At 33.2% G+C, this 16,706-nt stretch overlaps 2 protein-coding genes across 2 annotated transcripts; one reads left to right on the forward strand and one right to left on the reverse strand.

Moving 5' to 3' along the window:
- Positions 1-1,941: 1,941 nt before the first annotated feature.
- On the reverse strand, positions 1,942-3,396 carry LOC128222721 (alpha-2A adrenergic receptor-like). Its single transcript, XM_052931815.1, has one exon. The coding sequence runs from the start codon at positions 3,136-3,138 to the stop codon at positions 1,942-1,944; it is 1,197 nt and encodes a 398-aa protein (XP_052787775.1). The 5' UTR covers positions 3,139-3,396.
- A 7,106-nt stretch (positions 3,397-10,502) lies between these two features.
- On the forward strand, positions 10,503-11,714 carry LOC128223470 (lysophosphatidic acid receptor 4-like). The gene is given in 1 exon segment (XM_052932750.1): positions 10,503-11,714. A coding segment is annotated over 1 exon segment (1,212 nt).
- The last annotated feature ends 4,992 nt before the right edge of the window (positions 11,715-16,706 follow it).

Below are 16,706 nucleotides of genomic sequence, written 5' to 3' on the forward strand. Positions count from 1 at the left end.
TATTCCATTCACAATTAGCTTCCTTAAAAATATTTCGTTCTTGCTATGTATAGTTGGACTTTTCTTTCACTATACCCGCCATTGAGAAAAACTGTTATCCCAATGGATAACATATTATTTCAAATATTAATCATCAGACTTAAGTACTCACTTATAAAGTAACTAAATCTAAACTAGATTAATTAGCATGTCTATGTTCGCTGTAACATTTTGTCCATCAATAAAAAATTAAAACTAACGTTATATTAATAAAATATATACGAAGAGCAGCAATAACAGTATTAACTGGAGATTTAAACCATTAACAATTTACATGAAAAGCCGATTACAAGAGTAACTAAAGTTTCATCGGTGACAACCGCAGTTATTGAGTTGATAAAACCATTTGAGAGGTTACCGAAGGATACAATGCATGTAGAAGCTGCCAAAGGCAGTTTGCAAAACGAATGAAAGCCAATATTACTGTGTTTTTATACTTTGCACATGAATGCAAATAATGTTGGGGTATTGGTCTTAACGATAATCATCTGGAAAAAAAAAGATTAGCTAATATATGTCGCTTTTATTTTTAACAATGTTTTCTTTATTTGTTCCCAGATTTAGTACAATGATGCTTTTTATTATGAAACTCTACACAGTTTTAATCTTTTATTTTATAAGGCAGACTGTGTGTGAGGCTCATAGTTTCAAACAATCACTGCATCGTATCTGCAAGTTTTTGCATTAGGTGCTCATTGTATTCCTCCGTCTGCAGATAGAGTTGGGATCTCTAATCATTGAAGTAATTGAGGTTTACATATTATTTTATGATTGTTTGTTTTATTATTAAGTTTCCTCAAGTTAATGCATACTTTGATAGGATTTACCTTTTACGTTTTTACTTTTTTCAGGATTGTTAGGATAAGAGTGAGGTTTGTGCACGTAAACTGGTTTAACCCCCCAGTACATTTACATTTTACTGACCGTTCCAAGGCGGTACCTAACAATCCTTGATAAACATACCTAGTTTTTTATATAGTATAAATGCACTGTGCTGTTTGTGGAGTTTTGTGCTGTTGTTCCATGTTTCTTTTTTGTTTTTGTTTTTGTGTTCTATGCCTTTGGCGTTAACCCAGTGCCATTAAACGTTTTTTTTTTAAAAACTTTTGGCTACTGAGCTTGTTTCTGTAGTTTTTCACATAAGTATTAAAAATATGCTGGAAAAAAGCATTCCAAACTTAAACAATATTCTCTAGGTAGACATGACCCCGAACCTCCAAGGAAAATACAACATACCATTAAAGCAATCAGATAGGAGAAATGTTTTGATGCTCGAAACAATATACTCATTTAAAGTATTATCAAATACGCTTCTTAATATGTGTTTGCGGTGAAATGTCATATTATTTTCGCAGACATTTCACTGCTCTTACATATTTTGGTTTCTATGTTGCTTAATAATAACAAATACATAAGGATGTCTATCGCAATCCACCATGTTAAGCCCATCCGGGCTTACTAACCCTACAGCAGGGTAATATTTTATGAAGCAGGTTGGTCGGTGATATGTTTTTCATTGCCTATCGGCTACAGTTTATAGTCCAAAACACACACGCTACCTAGTCCGAAGTTCAATAACTAAGAAAAGTTTACTAAGGAATAATGAATTATATTTTACGATGAGTACAAGCATAATGAATATCTATATAAATAATGCTAAAATTGAAACGATATTTGATATATGGCGTCTTACCCCACAAGAGTCAAAGATAAAGGCTATATTGGTAGCGTTTAAACTTTTTATGGACAGTTGGTCCATTATAAAAAATAATTCTATTTCTGAGCATATAATCGTTTTGGGCATTTCTATTCTAAACGAACACAGGAAATTACAATCTTCGTCAGCGCTTTTATTTTAATACAATATTTTGTTTGGAGTAGGCTATGTTATCTTACACAGCTTTACCTCAGTTTTGATAACAGCATAGGGAACACATTTCTACAAGAACTTCTGAATCGTTTGACAAATATAGCATAAACAAGTGGATTAATAACATGATTTAAGAAATATATACGAAAGAAAAACGAAAACAACGTAAATTCACTTGGTGACATATTTACAATCTTTCCAACGTTCAAAGTCAGTATAGTATGCGCAATATACGTAACAATAAACACAATAGTTAATATAAACCAAATAATGGTCTTTGTAGGAAAATGCTTGGAATTATGTGGTCTATCATTTATTTTGCAGATCTGTTCAATGCTCTCCCTATGCTTCAAATCCAGATTCTCCAGCGAGCCGTTTGAAAGTGAACCGTTGTTTATTGTAGTGGATACTGACATGTAACTTCCTGTATTGTCACTTTTGACTATGTTACTCACCGGTGTTTCATTGGCTATAGTGTTTTGATAGTAAATTCCAGTGGTAAACACCGTTTCATGCGATGAATGTTTGCCTTGCATTGAAATCTTTTTCATTTGTTTAGCAGCTTCTCTCATCACAAATGTATACAACACTACATACGTCACTGAAATTCCGACCAGTAATATGATGAATGTAAATTTGTAGACCGTTCTCCATATGGATTTCTCGTATTTTTCTTCTGTTTCACATATATGTATGGTGGTGTTTCCTCCATGTATATTTGTCATATTTGTTGTTTTTATTCCACACATAATAGTTCCAGGTATAGCTAAAAGTATAGGAAATACACAAGCAACCGCTATCAAAATACGTACTGCATTAGCTGAAGACATTTGTTTCTTGAATGGCTGCACCACCTTTCTAAACCTATCTATTGAAATGACCAAGAGAGTGAGACACGAGGAAGATGCCCCAAACACGTTGAAAAAACACTTCACTTTGCACGTTACAACGTCCCCAAACTCAAAGTATTTCCTCTGTTTCACCATCTCAGCGGGTATCAAAGTTCCACATATCACCAGATCTATCACAGCTAGTGTCAGGACGAACACTTTGAAATTATTTCTCTTGTAATCACGACTCAACGAAAACACGATTAGAATTATAAGGTTTCCGAAAAATCCAAATACAGCAAAGATGCCAAACGTTATTGTAAGCGGAAGTAATTCGCTTGCATATCGGTCGTTCAATTCGTCCAAGCTCTCTGTCTTATTATCCATGGTATTGTTCATTTTCTCTCTCAGTCCTTGTCAAACTGCTATTCCTCTTCCAGCGATGTGTTTCTGAACAAATTGTTGGAGATTGACGGTTTTTCGAATTCATTCGCCCAAGCCAAATAACGCCCCTTTTACTACACACAAGTACATAAATTATTATGGATATGAATTATTATCATTGTGTATCTATTTACGATGTTGCCAACACGAAGTCCAGTGCATATATGATATTTAACTAATGTATACATCAATTTAAATATACCCACAGCTGATGTTCAGTTTAAACTGTAAATATTTCATTTAAAAACGTTAAAACACATTTTAAACATGTATTATCGGAAGGTTTGAGGATATAGCTGAAATATAATATCATTTCCTTCCTTAAACCGACAATTCGTCCCGTCTTCTTGTGGAAATTAGACACCTTATACAAACCGCAGTGTAAGTTGAATGGTATTATTTTCATCGGTTTAATCTCGTTCAACTGAAATGTTAATCTTTTCTGTCACGATTCATGAAAATAAAATAATAAACCTTAGATATATGTACATGACATTTATTGTTGAGTATAATTTTCAATGATATTAATACTCCATCGCTATTGTAGCATTTTAAATCCATATATCGAATGCTATCATAAATTATGTTACATGATTTTTTGAATCTACATTTCAGTGTGTGTTTTTGTCATGCAGTCCATATTTCTATATTTATGTGTGTTAGATTATTAAAACAAAATCTAGAGTCATTACATCACTATAACTTCTGAAGTTGAAAGTAATTGAACAAATATTCAAACCTATTTTCTTCTACAAAATTAATAAATGTTAACAAATAACACTTTGTTAATCCTGTAAGCATTATATTTTTCTGTATCTGTCAACTGAACTATAGGTAACAAAGCATTGTGTAAAGCAAATTAGTGAAAGCGCTGGCCCCAATTTCTCAAAACTTCTTAAGCTTAACAGGCTTAAGTTGCTTATTCGAATTAGTCAAAATACATACTTAAAATTTGATTTTGATAAATAAAAAATGGTTTATCGTGATTATCATAAAGATAATTCCTATATCAAGTCTAAAAACTCCTAAAGAAGTATATATTGCTCGAAATATAGAAACAAATAGTGAGCTTAGTCATGTTATTAGATACTTAAGAAGTTTCGAGAAATTGGAGCCTGATGATCGATTAAAGTGGGATAATTGAGAATGGGCGCCGACTATCGGCGATAAAAGATTATAATACTTCATTTTTTGCCATCTTACAAAGTATTAAATACACATTAATATGTGTGTCCAATTTTGTAATGTATAACATATATGTGATTGATATAAACATGAATTATATTAGCATATTCATGTCGTTCACGTCTGACACATGGTTACTGATTTTCTTTGCTGGGCGCTTAGTCTATTATATTCTCTTATCTTATCTTATCCTAAGTACGTTTACATTGTTTTGAAAGTCACATTAAGTACTGGGGCATAAAAGTTCAGTAGCATTAAATATATAGCATCCTAGAACACTTTTTTGAACCATCCCATGCGACAACCGAAAATGAAAACTTAAATGACTTTTCGTACGACGACGTAACAAACTGTAAAACTAGGTAAGCGTCATTGTATGTGAGAAACATATTTCAGCGATTAAATGAAGATGATTTTACGTAAGAGAAACACTTAAGGAGTGGAACAAAACACCTTGAGCTAGATATTTGTTAGTATTAATACAGATATTATGAAATGTATGTCGCTTGTAATTTGTAACACCATCATGTAATGTGTTACACTATTTTATGATTATAAGGTCCTAGGAGAGAAATGATATATTCTGTTTAAACCCCTCTTGAGACTTGCATAAGGTGCAATAACGTTGAATTAAATATAATGTGATTTGTTTTATTGCAAAATGTGCATTAAATCGGCTGTTTTAATAACCATTAACGTCATTACGTTGACACATCGCTTGAGTGTCGCAGTATTGGAAATGACACCGCATTAAATGTATTGTAAACCTGCACAATATGCATTAAGCTTTAATTGATAAAAATAGTACTGAAATTGATATATTGCAGTTTTGCCAAGTGGGAGTGCTGTATATTAACAAAAGCGAATCTAGGCACATTCAAGAACGTTTTGGCGATATTCAACTCTTATATTCGTAGTTGAAGAACTGGTGAAATTTAAAGTTAATTCACTGAATGTCGGCGATCAGAAAGCTGGAAAATGGTTCTTTCAGTGCTGTATTTATTAAAAATATCCTACCGGAGAGGTCACCTCTCCCACACTCAAATGGCAAATGAAAGTGTAGTATATTGAGTATATAGGTATACAGAACATCTTGGTAGGAAGTACTATTCTATGGGCAGTTAGAGTTATGGTAAATACACTTAATGTCGGCGATCAGAAAACTGGAAAATGGTTCTTTCAGTGCTGTATTTATTAGAAATATCTTACCGGAGAGGTCACCTCTCCCACACTCAAATGGCAAATGAAAGTGTAGTATATTGAGTATATAGGTATACAGAACATCTTGGCAAGAAGTATTATTCTATGGGCAGTTAGAGTTATGGTAAATACACTGAATGTCGGCGATCAGAAAGCTGGAAAATGGTTCTTTCAATGCTGTATTATTAAAAATATCCTACCGGAGGGGTCACCTCTCCCACACTCAAATGGCAAATGAAAGTGTAGTATATTGAGTATATAGGTATACAGAACATCTTGGCAAGAACGCTGAAAAATGGCTCTTTCATTGCTGTATTTTTAAAAAAGATCCTACGGAGGGGTCACACCTCACGTTTGCACTAAACGTAACATTTTCTGACCAAACTAATGAAAATCATATACATGTCGAATGGTAATTGAAATATATGACCATACAATTACAAATAATTCAGACATACTCCTGTTTAGTAATGATCTATTGTGTACCTGATCGTGTTATAATGTGAACTTTTAATCCTGTTGTAGTGAAAATTATTGACTGTAGTGGTTATTCTTACCGCTTACGTATTTGTCGATTGCAAAAACAAACATAAACGAAAAAACGCTATGCGACGAAACCATGTCTTTAATGATAAACAGAAAAACTTCGGCTAGTGATGTGAGTGTTGCAATTAAGCGGATTTGTTGTGTGTATGTATAAGAACATGCGAGTATGGTTAGAGGATATACACAGAAGACAGGAAGCATGCAGAAGAATGGAAATACATATTAAAGGGAAGGATTAATCAACTTATAACAATCATTATGTAACTTCTTCAGGGCACATGAATATATTTAGTTATCATCGGTGATTTGAGTCCATCACCAATCGCTGGTGCATGACAATGAAAATGATTTTGAATGGAATTGTTCACAAATATTTAGATTTTGATAGATATTTAAACTTTGTTCAAAATAATTCATTTTACTAAGTATCATTATGAAAAGAATACGAAAAGCTGCATGTGAAATCTTATTATTAATCAGGACATTTTTAGTGGAACAGATAACATTTTCTCGTGTTTTTCATTGAAACTTGCCACTTCTCACTTGAACATAAATTTGTAAATGCCCGACTCCATAAAACGTGAATGAGTCTCTTTAAAAACATGTGTAAGTTTGAAGACTTTGAAGTTTGATATCAGTGTTTTTAATTATCTAGCTGATGAAACCACTATTGTGTCGACATTCTGCACTAAGGCTGCAGAAAAATGGTTTTGTTTCCAGTGCTCGCCTAGAATAATGCGGTTTTGATGAAAAGCTGACAACTAAAAGACTATAGAGGGCAACAAGTTCTACTGGCTACATATTTAAGCAAATAATTATTGAAACTTTTCCAATCAAATTATATTATGTTGTAAATAGTCTGCACTGCAGGGGCACCGCAACATAAGGAAACACATACAACATACTGTAGTACAATTTTTTAACAAGTTCTACTTAAAAGCTAGATGAACCTACCTTTAGGTCAATTTAACATTTCCCTAGATTGATTTGAATATCTTAAAATCTGACTTTGTAGAAAACATTTTCTATTTATTTTAGTCCAGATATAATAAATAAACTGTTATTTAAGATAATCAGTTTCAACAGTCTTTTTCTGTTTTAAGTAACATTGACCTTGACATAAAGGGCACCGAAAGCAATCCCATAAAAGGTATCGATACAATCTTTCTTTTAGGCCAAGTTTGATTACAATATGGCAAATCTAATTTAAGATATTCCGTTTCCACTGTTCTTTTTTAATTGACAGTAACATTGACCCTAGGGGCCCCAAACGCGACCCCCTGAATTTTCTTTACTAACTTTTCCTATATATGAGGTTTGGTCAGGATATGTCAAACCTTACTAAAGTGATTAAGTTTCAACCTATCTTCTATTTTTAGTAACCGTGAACTTGACCTTGACCCCAGGGGTCTCAAACGCAATCCCATGAGCATTCTCCATAAACACTTTCTAAATACCAAGTTTAGTCAAGATATGTCAACCTTAACCTAAGTTATTCAGTTTCAACCGTTTTACTTTTCTTAGTAACAGTGACATTGACACTAGGGGCCCAAACGCAATCCCATAACAGGTATCGTTAATATTTTGCTATGTACAACCTTTGTTCAAGATATGTCATTCCTAACTGAAGTTACATATGCGAGTTTGACGCCGCCCGCCGTAAGCCAATTTAACAATCAAGTTTCACTATGTAACAGACCAATGCTACGGCACCGATAACCAAGCGTTCGACTGATCTCAACAACGTCTGTACAATTATAAACATCTCTATGTTACAACAGAGCAATAGCATATCTTTTTTATACTATCCTTATTAGCCAAGACTAATCATCATATCATCACGATGTTTTGCCGAACTGAATCATATATGCACACTGATTTGATGTTCTAAAAACTCGAAAGTCATTTTTAAAGTATTATCAAAGCGATATAGGATTTATCAAGAGTCGTCATTTGACGAGTGAAAGAGTTATTATATCACATGCTTTTCCAGTGGAAAAACAAGGCCATTTCCCGCGCTACATGCATTGCAGAAATGTTGTTTCCGGAATAATTTGAAACCACAGATATATCCGATCATTTCATTATGTTTATAAATAGAATGCATACTATCAATTACTAGAAAAAAACTCTTACTTGTAACGAAATCAACTTTCTTTTTAATTGGGACCTCATATCCGGTCATGTGACGTAATAATTGTTTATGTTTTCATGACGTCATGCCCAGTTTAAACGTTATACCGAACTCAACTTTGTATGCGGTAGGGAGATATTGAGGAATCATTAATGAGCTTTTAACGCAAGCGACAATTAAGTTTATGCACGAGGTGTAGTACTGTATATTTCAATAATAGTAATATATATATATATATATATATCAGATATATTGTAACCAAACCACACGTATTGTTTACGCTTTTTGAATAAACCTCTCCCTTTGCACCAACGCTTTTCAAACATTACGAATTAAATCAAATTTAAATCATAATTATGGTATTCGGTCTACAATATCTGTATTTGTACTTTTTACAGGACTTTTAAAATATCACCACGAATGTCGGCTTTACATACTAGGGTTAAAGCCCTGAGTTTAGTTGACGCTAACTGTCGCTCGATAAAGATAACGTGTGCGAGTTGGTATACTACGCTTGCAACGTGTGCACTACCATTTAGCAGGGATGCAAAGCCTTAACTTCATCCAGGACAATATCGTGGGTCCGTTATGCATGTCTTCATCAGTACATGCCTATTTTGAATCAGTAAGTCATCACATTCAATGATCCTTAGCACATTTTCATTAAAAAGTATCAGATAAGTGAATATTTACTGTCTGTCTGAGACGATTATAATGTTGGGCAATTCGTTTACTGAGTTATAAGCAAATGTATGTTTAACATTTTTTCACATGCATTTCTATTACAATACATCATTTTGTATTAAATATCCAGACCAATACAATACCAGTACAATTCGGATACCAAATTGGCAGACGATTATAACTGTAACATATATCACAAGTACGCGCGTGATCCGTCGGGACAAATGTGGTTCCTAGACAAGCAACAAATAGCTGTCCATAATTGTCCGAAACAAATATGGGAATCGAAAATAAGATAATTCACTTAATAACATACTGCTCGGAACCGTCACATTACGTAATGAATAATACCAATATCAACTCATTTGTATGCGTCACTTTCTAAATGAAAAAATAACATGTTCTCTATTTTGTGCAGAGTTAGATTAAGGAATACATCGTTCTTTCGTAGACGGGTTTCATAATCAGATAGTTTGGAATTAAGAAACGTTATTGCAGATACAAGACGCCGGTTATGTTTATATACTTAGATAGAATTAGGTAAAAAAATACAATGAAAACGTGAATAAGTCAGTGAAAATAATTGGCAAAATTGAGTTTCAACAATTGACGTCAAAAATGATGTTGAATAATCGGACACATTACATATTCGACAATTGACAGTATATCATCGAATTGGATAATATTGGAAGTGATTTTCCACACTAAGTATTAGTTTTATGGTTAATAAATTCGTTCACAGAAGATGTTCTGCGCCCATTCTCAATAATCCGATTATATTCGATCATCGCGCCTGCTTACCAGCCTGATAGAGTTGCTTTCCATCATGCTTTTCTGCCGATAGTTAAGTTGACAGATAGTGAAAAGTATAAAGCCTAGAGGATTTTCCAATTGTTGTGTGTGGACATTCATGAAGATTGTAGAGGATTGAAGCTGGAAGAAATTAGATTTGAAACAAACAAAACATTAAAAATTATTTCAACTGCTGGTTTCATAGTTGTGGTATTAATCTAGACTTTGTTTCAGTTATCTAAAGCTCATAAATGAAGCATATGCAATGAGTGAAAAAAACGCACATAAACGTCGTTTCAAAGTATTCAAGTTACATAATTTATGATTGTACTTGGTATAAGGATTTGAAATGCTACAATAACAATGGACTATAAAAAAGTTTTATGATTTTATTCACATAGATCATGACAAATATATGAACATTTAACATAAACAAGACAAAACCGATGAAACGGGTGTCTAATCGCTTATCCAAAGAAGGCTGTCAGCTGTGAAATATTAGAATTTATGTATACATTTATGAATTGATTGTATAGGCACAGAAATTTGAGTTTGCGCCATGAGAAAAATATATAAACAATGGGAATAATTTATATTCTGAAAGATTTATATACTTGTGGGAAATATTATGTTTGTGTGAAGTGTAAAATGTGTCATTAAGCCTTGGAAAGTCATTTGAAAAGGAAAATAAAACAGTATCCGTAAACAAATTGTTCAGAAACACATTAAGAAAATCACTGAAAGAGTAATAACAGTTTGACAAGGACTGAGAGAGAAGATGAACAATAACACAGATTATCAGACAGAAAGCTTAGAAGAATTGAACGACCGATATGCAAGAGCATTACTTCCGCTTACAATAACGTTCGGCTTCTTTGCCGTTTTCGGATTTTTCGGTAATGTTATAATTCTACTCGTGTTCTCTTTGAGTCGGGATTACAAGAGGAATAATTTCAAAGTGTTCGTTTTAACCCTAGCTGTGATAGACATGGTTATAAGTGTAACTTTGATACCCGCTGAGATGGTGAAACAGAGGAAATACTTCGAGTTTGGAGACGTGGTAACGTGCAAAGTGAAGTGCTTCTTTAACGTGTTTGGGGCATCTTCCTCATGTCTCGCCCTCTTGGTCATCTCGATAGATAGGTTTAGAAAGGTGGTGCAGCCATTTAAGAAACAAATGACACCAGCCATTGCAGTAAGAATTTTGATAGCGGTTGCTTGTGTTGTCCCTATACTTTTAGCTATACCCGGAACTATTATGTGTGGAATAAAAACGACAAATATGACAAATATACATGGAGGAAACACCACCATACATCTATGTGAAACGGAGGAAAAGTACGAGAAATCCATATGGAGGACAATTTACAAATTTACATTCATCATTTTACTGGTCGGAATTTCAGTGACGTATATAGTGTTGTATACATTTGTTATGAAAGAAGCTGCGAAACAAATGAAAGCGATTTCTATGCAACGCACAAATTCATCGCATGAAACGGTGTTTACCACTGGAATTTACAATCATAATACAATTGTTCACGAAACACCGGAGACCGAACGTAAACACATAAGAATTAATGAAAGTTACAATTCAGTACCCTTTCCATTGAACAACGATTCACTTTGAAATCGTACACTCCAGAATGGGGGCTCGAACCATACGGGGAGCATCGAACAGATATGCAGAAGAAATGATAGATCACAGAAAACCAGACATTTCCCAACAAAGACCATTATTTGGTTTATATTGACTATTGTCTTTATAGTTACGTATGTTACGCATAATTTACTGACTCTGAAAGTTGGAAAGATTGTCAACATGTCACCAAGTGAGTTTACGCTGTTTTCGTTTTTCTTCCGTATATATTTCTTAAATCATATTATTAATCCAATTGTCTATGCTATATTTGTCAAACGATTCAGAAGTTCCTTCAGAAATGTGTTTCCTATGATGTTATCGAAACTTGGGCAATGTTGTGTGAAATAATATAGTAAACCTTTAATAAATGTGGTAATAAAACGATTCAACAATATATCTTTGCAATAGTTTGGTTTATTCTACAAGAGCAGCCTAAACGATTAAATACTTAGTACTTGATACTTTTTGTTTCCTTTAACTGATCGTTTGTCGTATTTGTGCGACTGAAGAGGTTAAACGCATCCAGTATAGCATTTAACTACTATTTTTATACTCTTAATGATATAATTATATCCTTATTCTTAGTATAATATTTACATAACATAGCGGTATTCAAGTTAGGACTTTGTAATAAATGTATACTGTACATAAATATATATTTGAGCAAGGCAATTTTTACTTACAAAGTGATGGAACGGAAACTATGGGCACAATTATAAAAAAAAACTACACGGACATGCCCAGTAGTAGAAAATTCATTGTTAAACTATATTAAGGCAATGCAAGGGCTGAATCGACATCAGTCAAGCCAAGTAGTCGAAATGCGTCCGTGACAGAATCTTATCATACAACTTTTACTCGTGTGACTGATTGGGAACCCCGTGTACCACCTGTCATCTGGTCTGTGTCAAATCAATCCAAATGACCTGACTCCTTTATTTAACTTTGACAAATGCGCTCTACATTTAGTACGCACATTCAACAATAAGCGACTGTGAGTAACGCAGGTGATCACTTGATAAATAGCTCTAATATTGGGCAAATGTTTGTTTCCTTAATTTCCTATTCCATCTATAGGCGCTTATTAAGGCACTTAAAGATCACAGACCAACATTTAATCTCAGCGCAGCTTTAACTTGGACAATTCAATATAATTGAAACGATTGGCCTTAATCCGTTACAATGGAATTATCAAAATCGTGATTGAATCGTATCCGAGTACTTCGTAAACTGGTATATAAGATATGTTTCTTGATGTATCCGATTGAGCGGTCATGTTTGACGTACTAGGATCTAAAACAAATATTGCTTTCACAAAACATTTAACCATACTCCTTCTCCTTTTATTTGAATTCGATTTCTTTGTATGTTTCTATTTATATATATATATATATATAAATAGGAATACACATTTAAAAATTGATTTTGCGGAAGCATAATATGCATCTTAAGAACAAAACAGCAGAATTGGTTATAAAGGATAATTCGAACAACAAACAAGAGCCGCCACGTTACATGACACCAGACATTACACAACTAGAAAAAATTCGTCACTCAGGATAAAGGCTACAACCACATGCAGGAACAAACAATTAAGCGCATCCACACTTTTGAGTTAATGACTATACCTTGTAAAACCGACGCCCAGTTTTTTTTTCATACATTGATGTTACAACAACGAAAATGCTAAAAAAGGATATCAGTCGACCGACTATGTTCTTCAACAAAAATGCATACCATTTTCCAATATCGATATTGGAAATATATATATGTATAAATGGCTTATGGCGCAATTCTTTAATTTAACGGTTATGTACTGTGTGTAATAAATCACTTCATATTACATTTAATGCATTTTTTTGTTGTGATGAATGCAAGACCCAAGAGATTTGTCAACAAATATAGGTGATTCTTCTAATGGTAGCCGGATCGTTTCTTCCGATAACAGTGTCCGATCATTTAAATGAACCATTTAATAGCTCGTTGCACCACAATCAATATAGTAACAAATTGCATAACTCTTTACCAAATTACACGCCAATACCCAAGTTTTATACTCCATATTTTATTTAGTTTTATGACAATGCTACAAAACATGTGTCTGGCCAAAATACTTTAAAAATATCAAGTTGTCATTTACGATAATCGATTATGAAAGCGTATGCATTCTATCTGCTTCCTTATTTTATTTCACTTTTCGCTTTAACATCTCGTTATGGTAAGTGCAACACGGTTATATCAGTAAGTTAAATTCAAATCCAAAACGATCATAGGATATAGTACATTATATTCAGATCTTAAAGAAGCATATGATATATAGATATATTGTGGATGTGGAATGGGTTTGTCCCAAGCACAAAATACAGTAAAGGTATTGACTGCTGCTTGACATCAATCCAAAGTGGTGTATGCAACAGTGCCAACATCAAACAACAACGGTTGAAGGCATTTGTATTTTAATAAGACAATACTCAATTTAATTCATGTTACACGCTTGACATAACTGTATCGAAGGACAAGGTATTTTAATATTTACAATTACCAATAATCTTTTTTTTTCATTCTTTTTGTGCCAATTATCGATATCTCGCGATATAGAAATGAAAATTGCTATATAGCATTTTAACACATGCTTAACATTATTTCTGGTTTAAAATATCGCTCCGCATGTTTCTAAATAATTTCATTGGAAACAATAATTGCTTAATTGGTATAATTCTAGCAAGTCATTCGTTTATTTATTTTTATAATGAATATATAGTTGAGTAAAGTACTCCATTTCCATCTAAATCATGAAAAATAATTCGTGATACTCCTCCTTATTTAACAAAAAAAAACCGTTCTTAAAACGTATTTTAGCAGGAACATCATGAACAGATTTCAAAAATATGATATCATCTTACCGGGGGTGACGTCAACATTTAAAAGGCTAGAGCTTACATTGTGGTTCTTACTGTATACCATCTCAGTATTCACTCTACATATAAGTGGAATTCAAACAACAAACAAAGGATACATGTTTTGCTTTAAAATATTCCCGGTATTACATTTGATGATTTCTGCAAAACATGTAGCGCGGAAAATGGCATCGCTGTGTCGGTTTATTGTATTCGGATTATCATTAGCTCTCGTGAAGCAGGTAGGTCTGTTTGTGATTTCTTTTTTGTGATAAGATAATAATACCCTTTTGTTTAACTCGTCTAGGATATACAATATTAGGCTCGCCAATACATACTTATTATAATAATTTGCCCTGAAGTATCATTGCTCGATATTGCTGTATCTGCTACAAATTGTCTATTGTGTAAACCACATTTTTTGAAGTTAAGAATCATTAAATTTTAATACAGTCTAATACTAAGACTTATGACGTTGATAATATGGGTACAGTTGATCTAATTTATTTGATTTATACTAATAATGGTGTAACGAGACTAATCACTTTAAAAGACATAGTGTTTTAGAACAAAAATATATTCTACCATGTTTGACCGATATCTTTGAATAAATGAGACAAACTAAGTTCATTATTTCAGTCCGATACGTTTCTGATGATTGGTCTGTTTAGACTGGAAAGTATTTCAATGGCAATGTATTTGCATTAGTCGTGCAAGCTTTAGTAAGGAAATAACCGGAACTCGAGCAGCATAACACGATAAGCCTCCCCTGGGTATCTGATTCTGAGCCTAATAATACAAAACTGCGTCAATTAATCATCGCCACACATGATATATATGGTGTGTTAGGAAAATACCACACCAAGACCAACTTGTCCAATTAATATCAAGGACAGTAGGCTTTTTGTTCACTTTTTACACGTCAAGTGAATGCTTATGGACCGACGGAATAGTTGCATGAGATAAACATATAGTTGATATAATGTCAAACAGCATAACTATTGTATGAAACTGACCTAGGTGTCTTTGAATATAGAGAATAATTCATGAGTCGTCATCTATAACACAAATTTATTGATCGAGTACTTTGTTGAAAAGCGGTAAGGATTGTGGCAATCCACTTGTGGCGTATTTCATTCAAGATTTGTATCACGACTTAGTTTTTCGCATAAATATTTACATTTACGACTCGCGTCTGTAAATGGAACCGCAATACATATCATGAAAATATAAAGCAGAGACATATTTAGGTTTATTAAATGCAATGAAGACTTCAGTGACAAGCCGATTCATTTCAGTGAACATATTAAATGTCATTCTTTGAAACAAATAGTCTTTATAATATGTCCGCAAAGTTTATGTAATGATTTTGTACCATTTGTTGCAGACCTTAAGTCAGTCGATATGCTCCTTATGAATATTGAAGAAGACTATTAAATAGACATGCAATCAGGTTTTGCACTGGCCATCAGAGAGCACATGAATACAATAATAGCTTCATTCCATTTGCGTAGAAAGGATATAATTATGTAGCATATCAGTTGATTCGAAGTAGAATATCTAAACAAGAAAAGAGTATTCCATGACAGTCATCAGGCATTTTCTAGACATTTCCCGGATAATGCATTCTTAAATAGATATGCAAACATGGTTTGCTCAAGTGCATTTGTACTGGATCGCAGTATTTGCATTGTCTCCTGGGCTTGTAGTGTCCATGGTTTTATTGTGCCAATCCTTCTATTTATATCACAATGTAATGCGCTATTGTCAACACCGTCGGCTCTTATCAATTAATCAGTTTGCGACAAGCGTACATGTTTATTGTAAAAAAGGCTCATACCAATCCCAACGATAAAATACAAGCACGAACTCTCCTTTTGATATGCTAGATACGTCATGCAAAATATTAACCGTCAATCAAGCTCAAAGCGGACAAAAAATCAGTATTAGTGGCATAAGTGAAAGGTTTGCTCATCATTCTCTATTCACTATCGGTATCATGCACACTTGCGAATTGACACGGGAATGCGTCCAGCGGGCGCTTCATCTAACATTGTTAAATTTAATTTTTTGTATCAATTTCCGAGAAACAATATGAAATAATGCACTTCAATGCACTATTTCATACAAACACTATTATGGTATACTTAGTTATTCAAACATTATACTTGATACCATTTATATTGTATTCCTGCAATGTTTGAGCGCAATATTTATTATGTTTAATTAACTTAATAATAATAATAATAATAATAATAATAATAATAATAATAATAATAATAATAACCATTAATCAGTTTACTGGCACCGGTACCACACGATTTGACATTTCAGTAAAAACACAGATAGAATATGTCCGTCATGTATTTTCATAGATAATACTGATAATAAAAACGGTGGAAAACCTTCAGACAGCTTTATATTTAATTTATTTTTGCTATGT

The sequence above is a fragment of the Mya arenaria genome, chromosome 17 (assembly GCF_026914265.1).
Source record: "Mya arenaria isolate MELC-2E11 chromosome 17, ASM2691426v1".
In the NCBI taxonomy this organism is placed as follows: domain Eukaryota; kingdom Metazoa; phylum Mollusca; class Bivalvia; order Myida; family Myidae; genus Mya; species Mya arenaria.

Excerpts from the sequence above, each read along its gene's own strand:
- LOC128222721 (XM_052931815.1), bottom strand. The coding sequence starts at position 3,138 with ATGAACAATACCATGGATAATAAGACAGAGAGCTTGGACGAATTGAAC.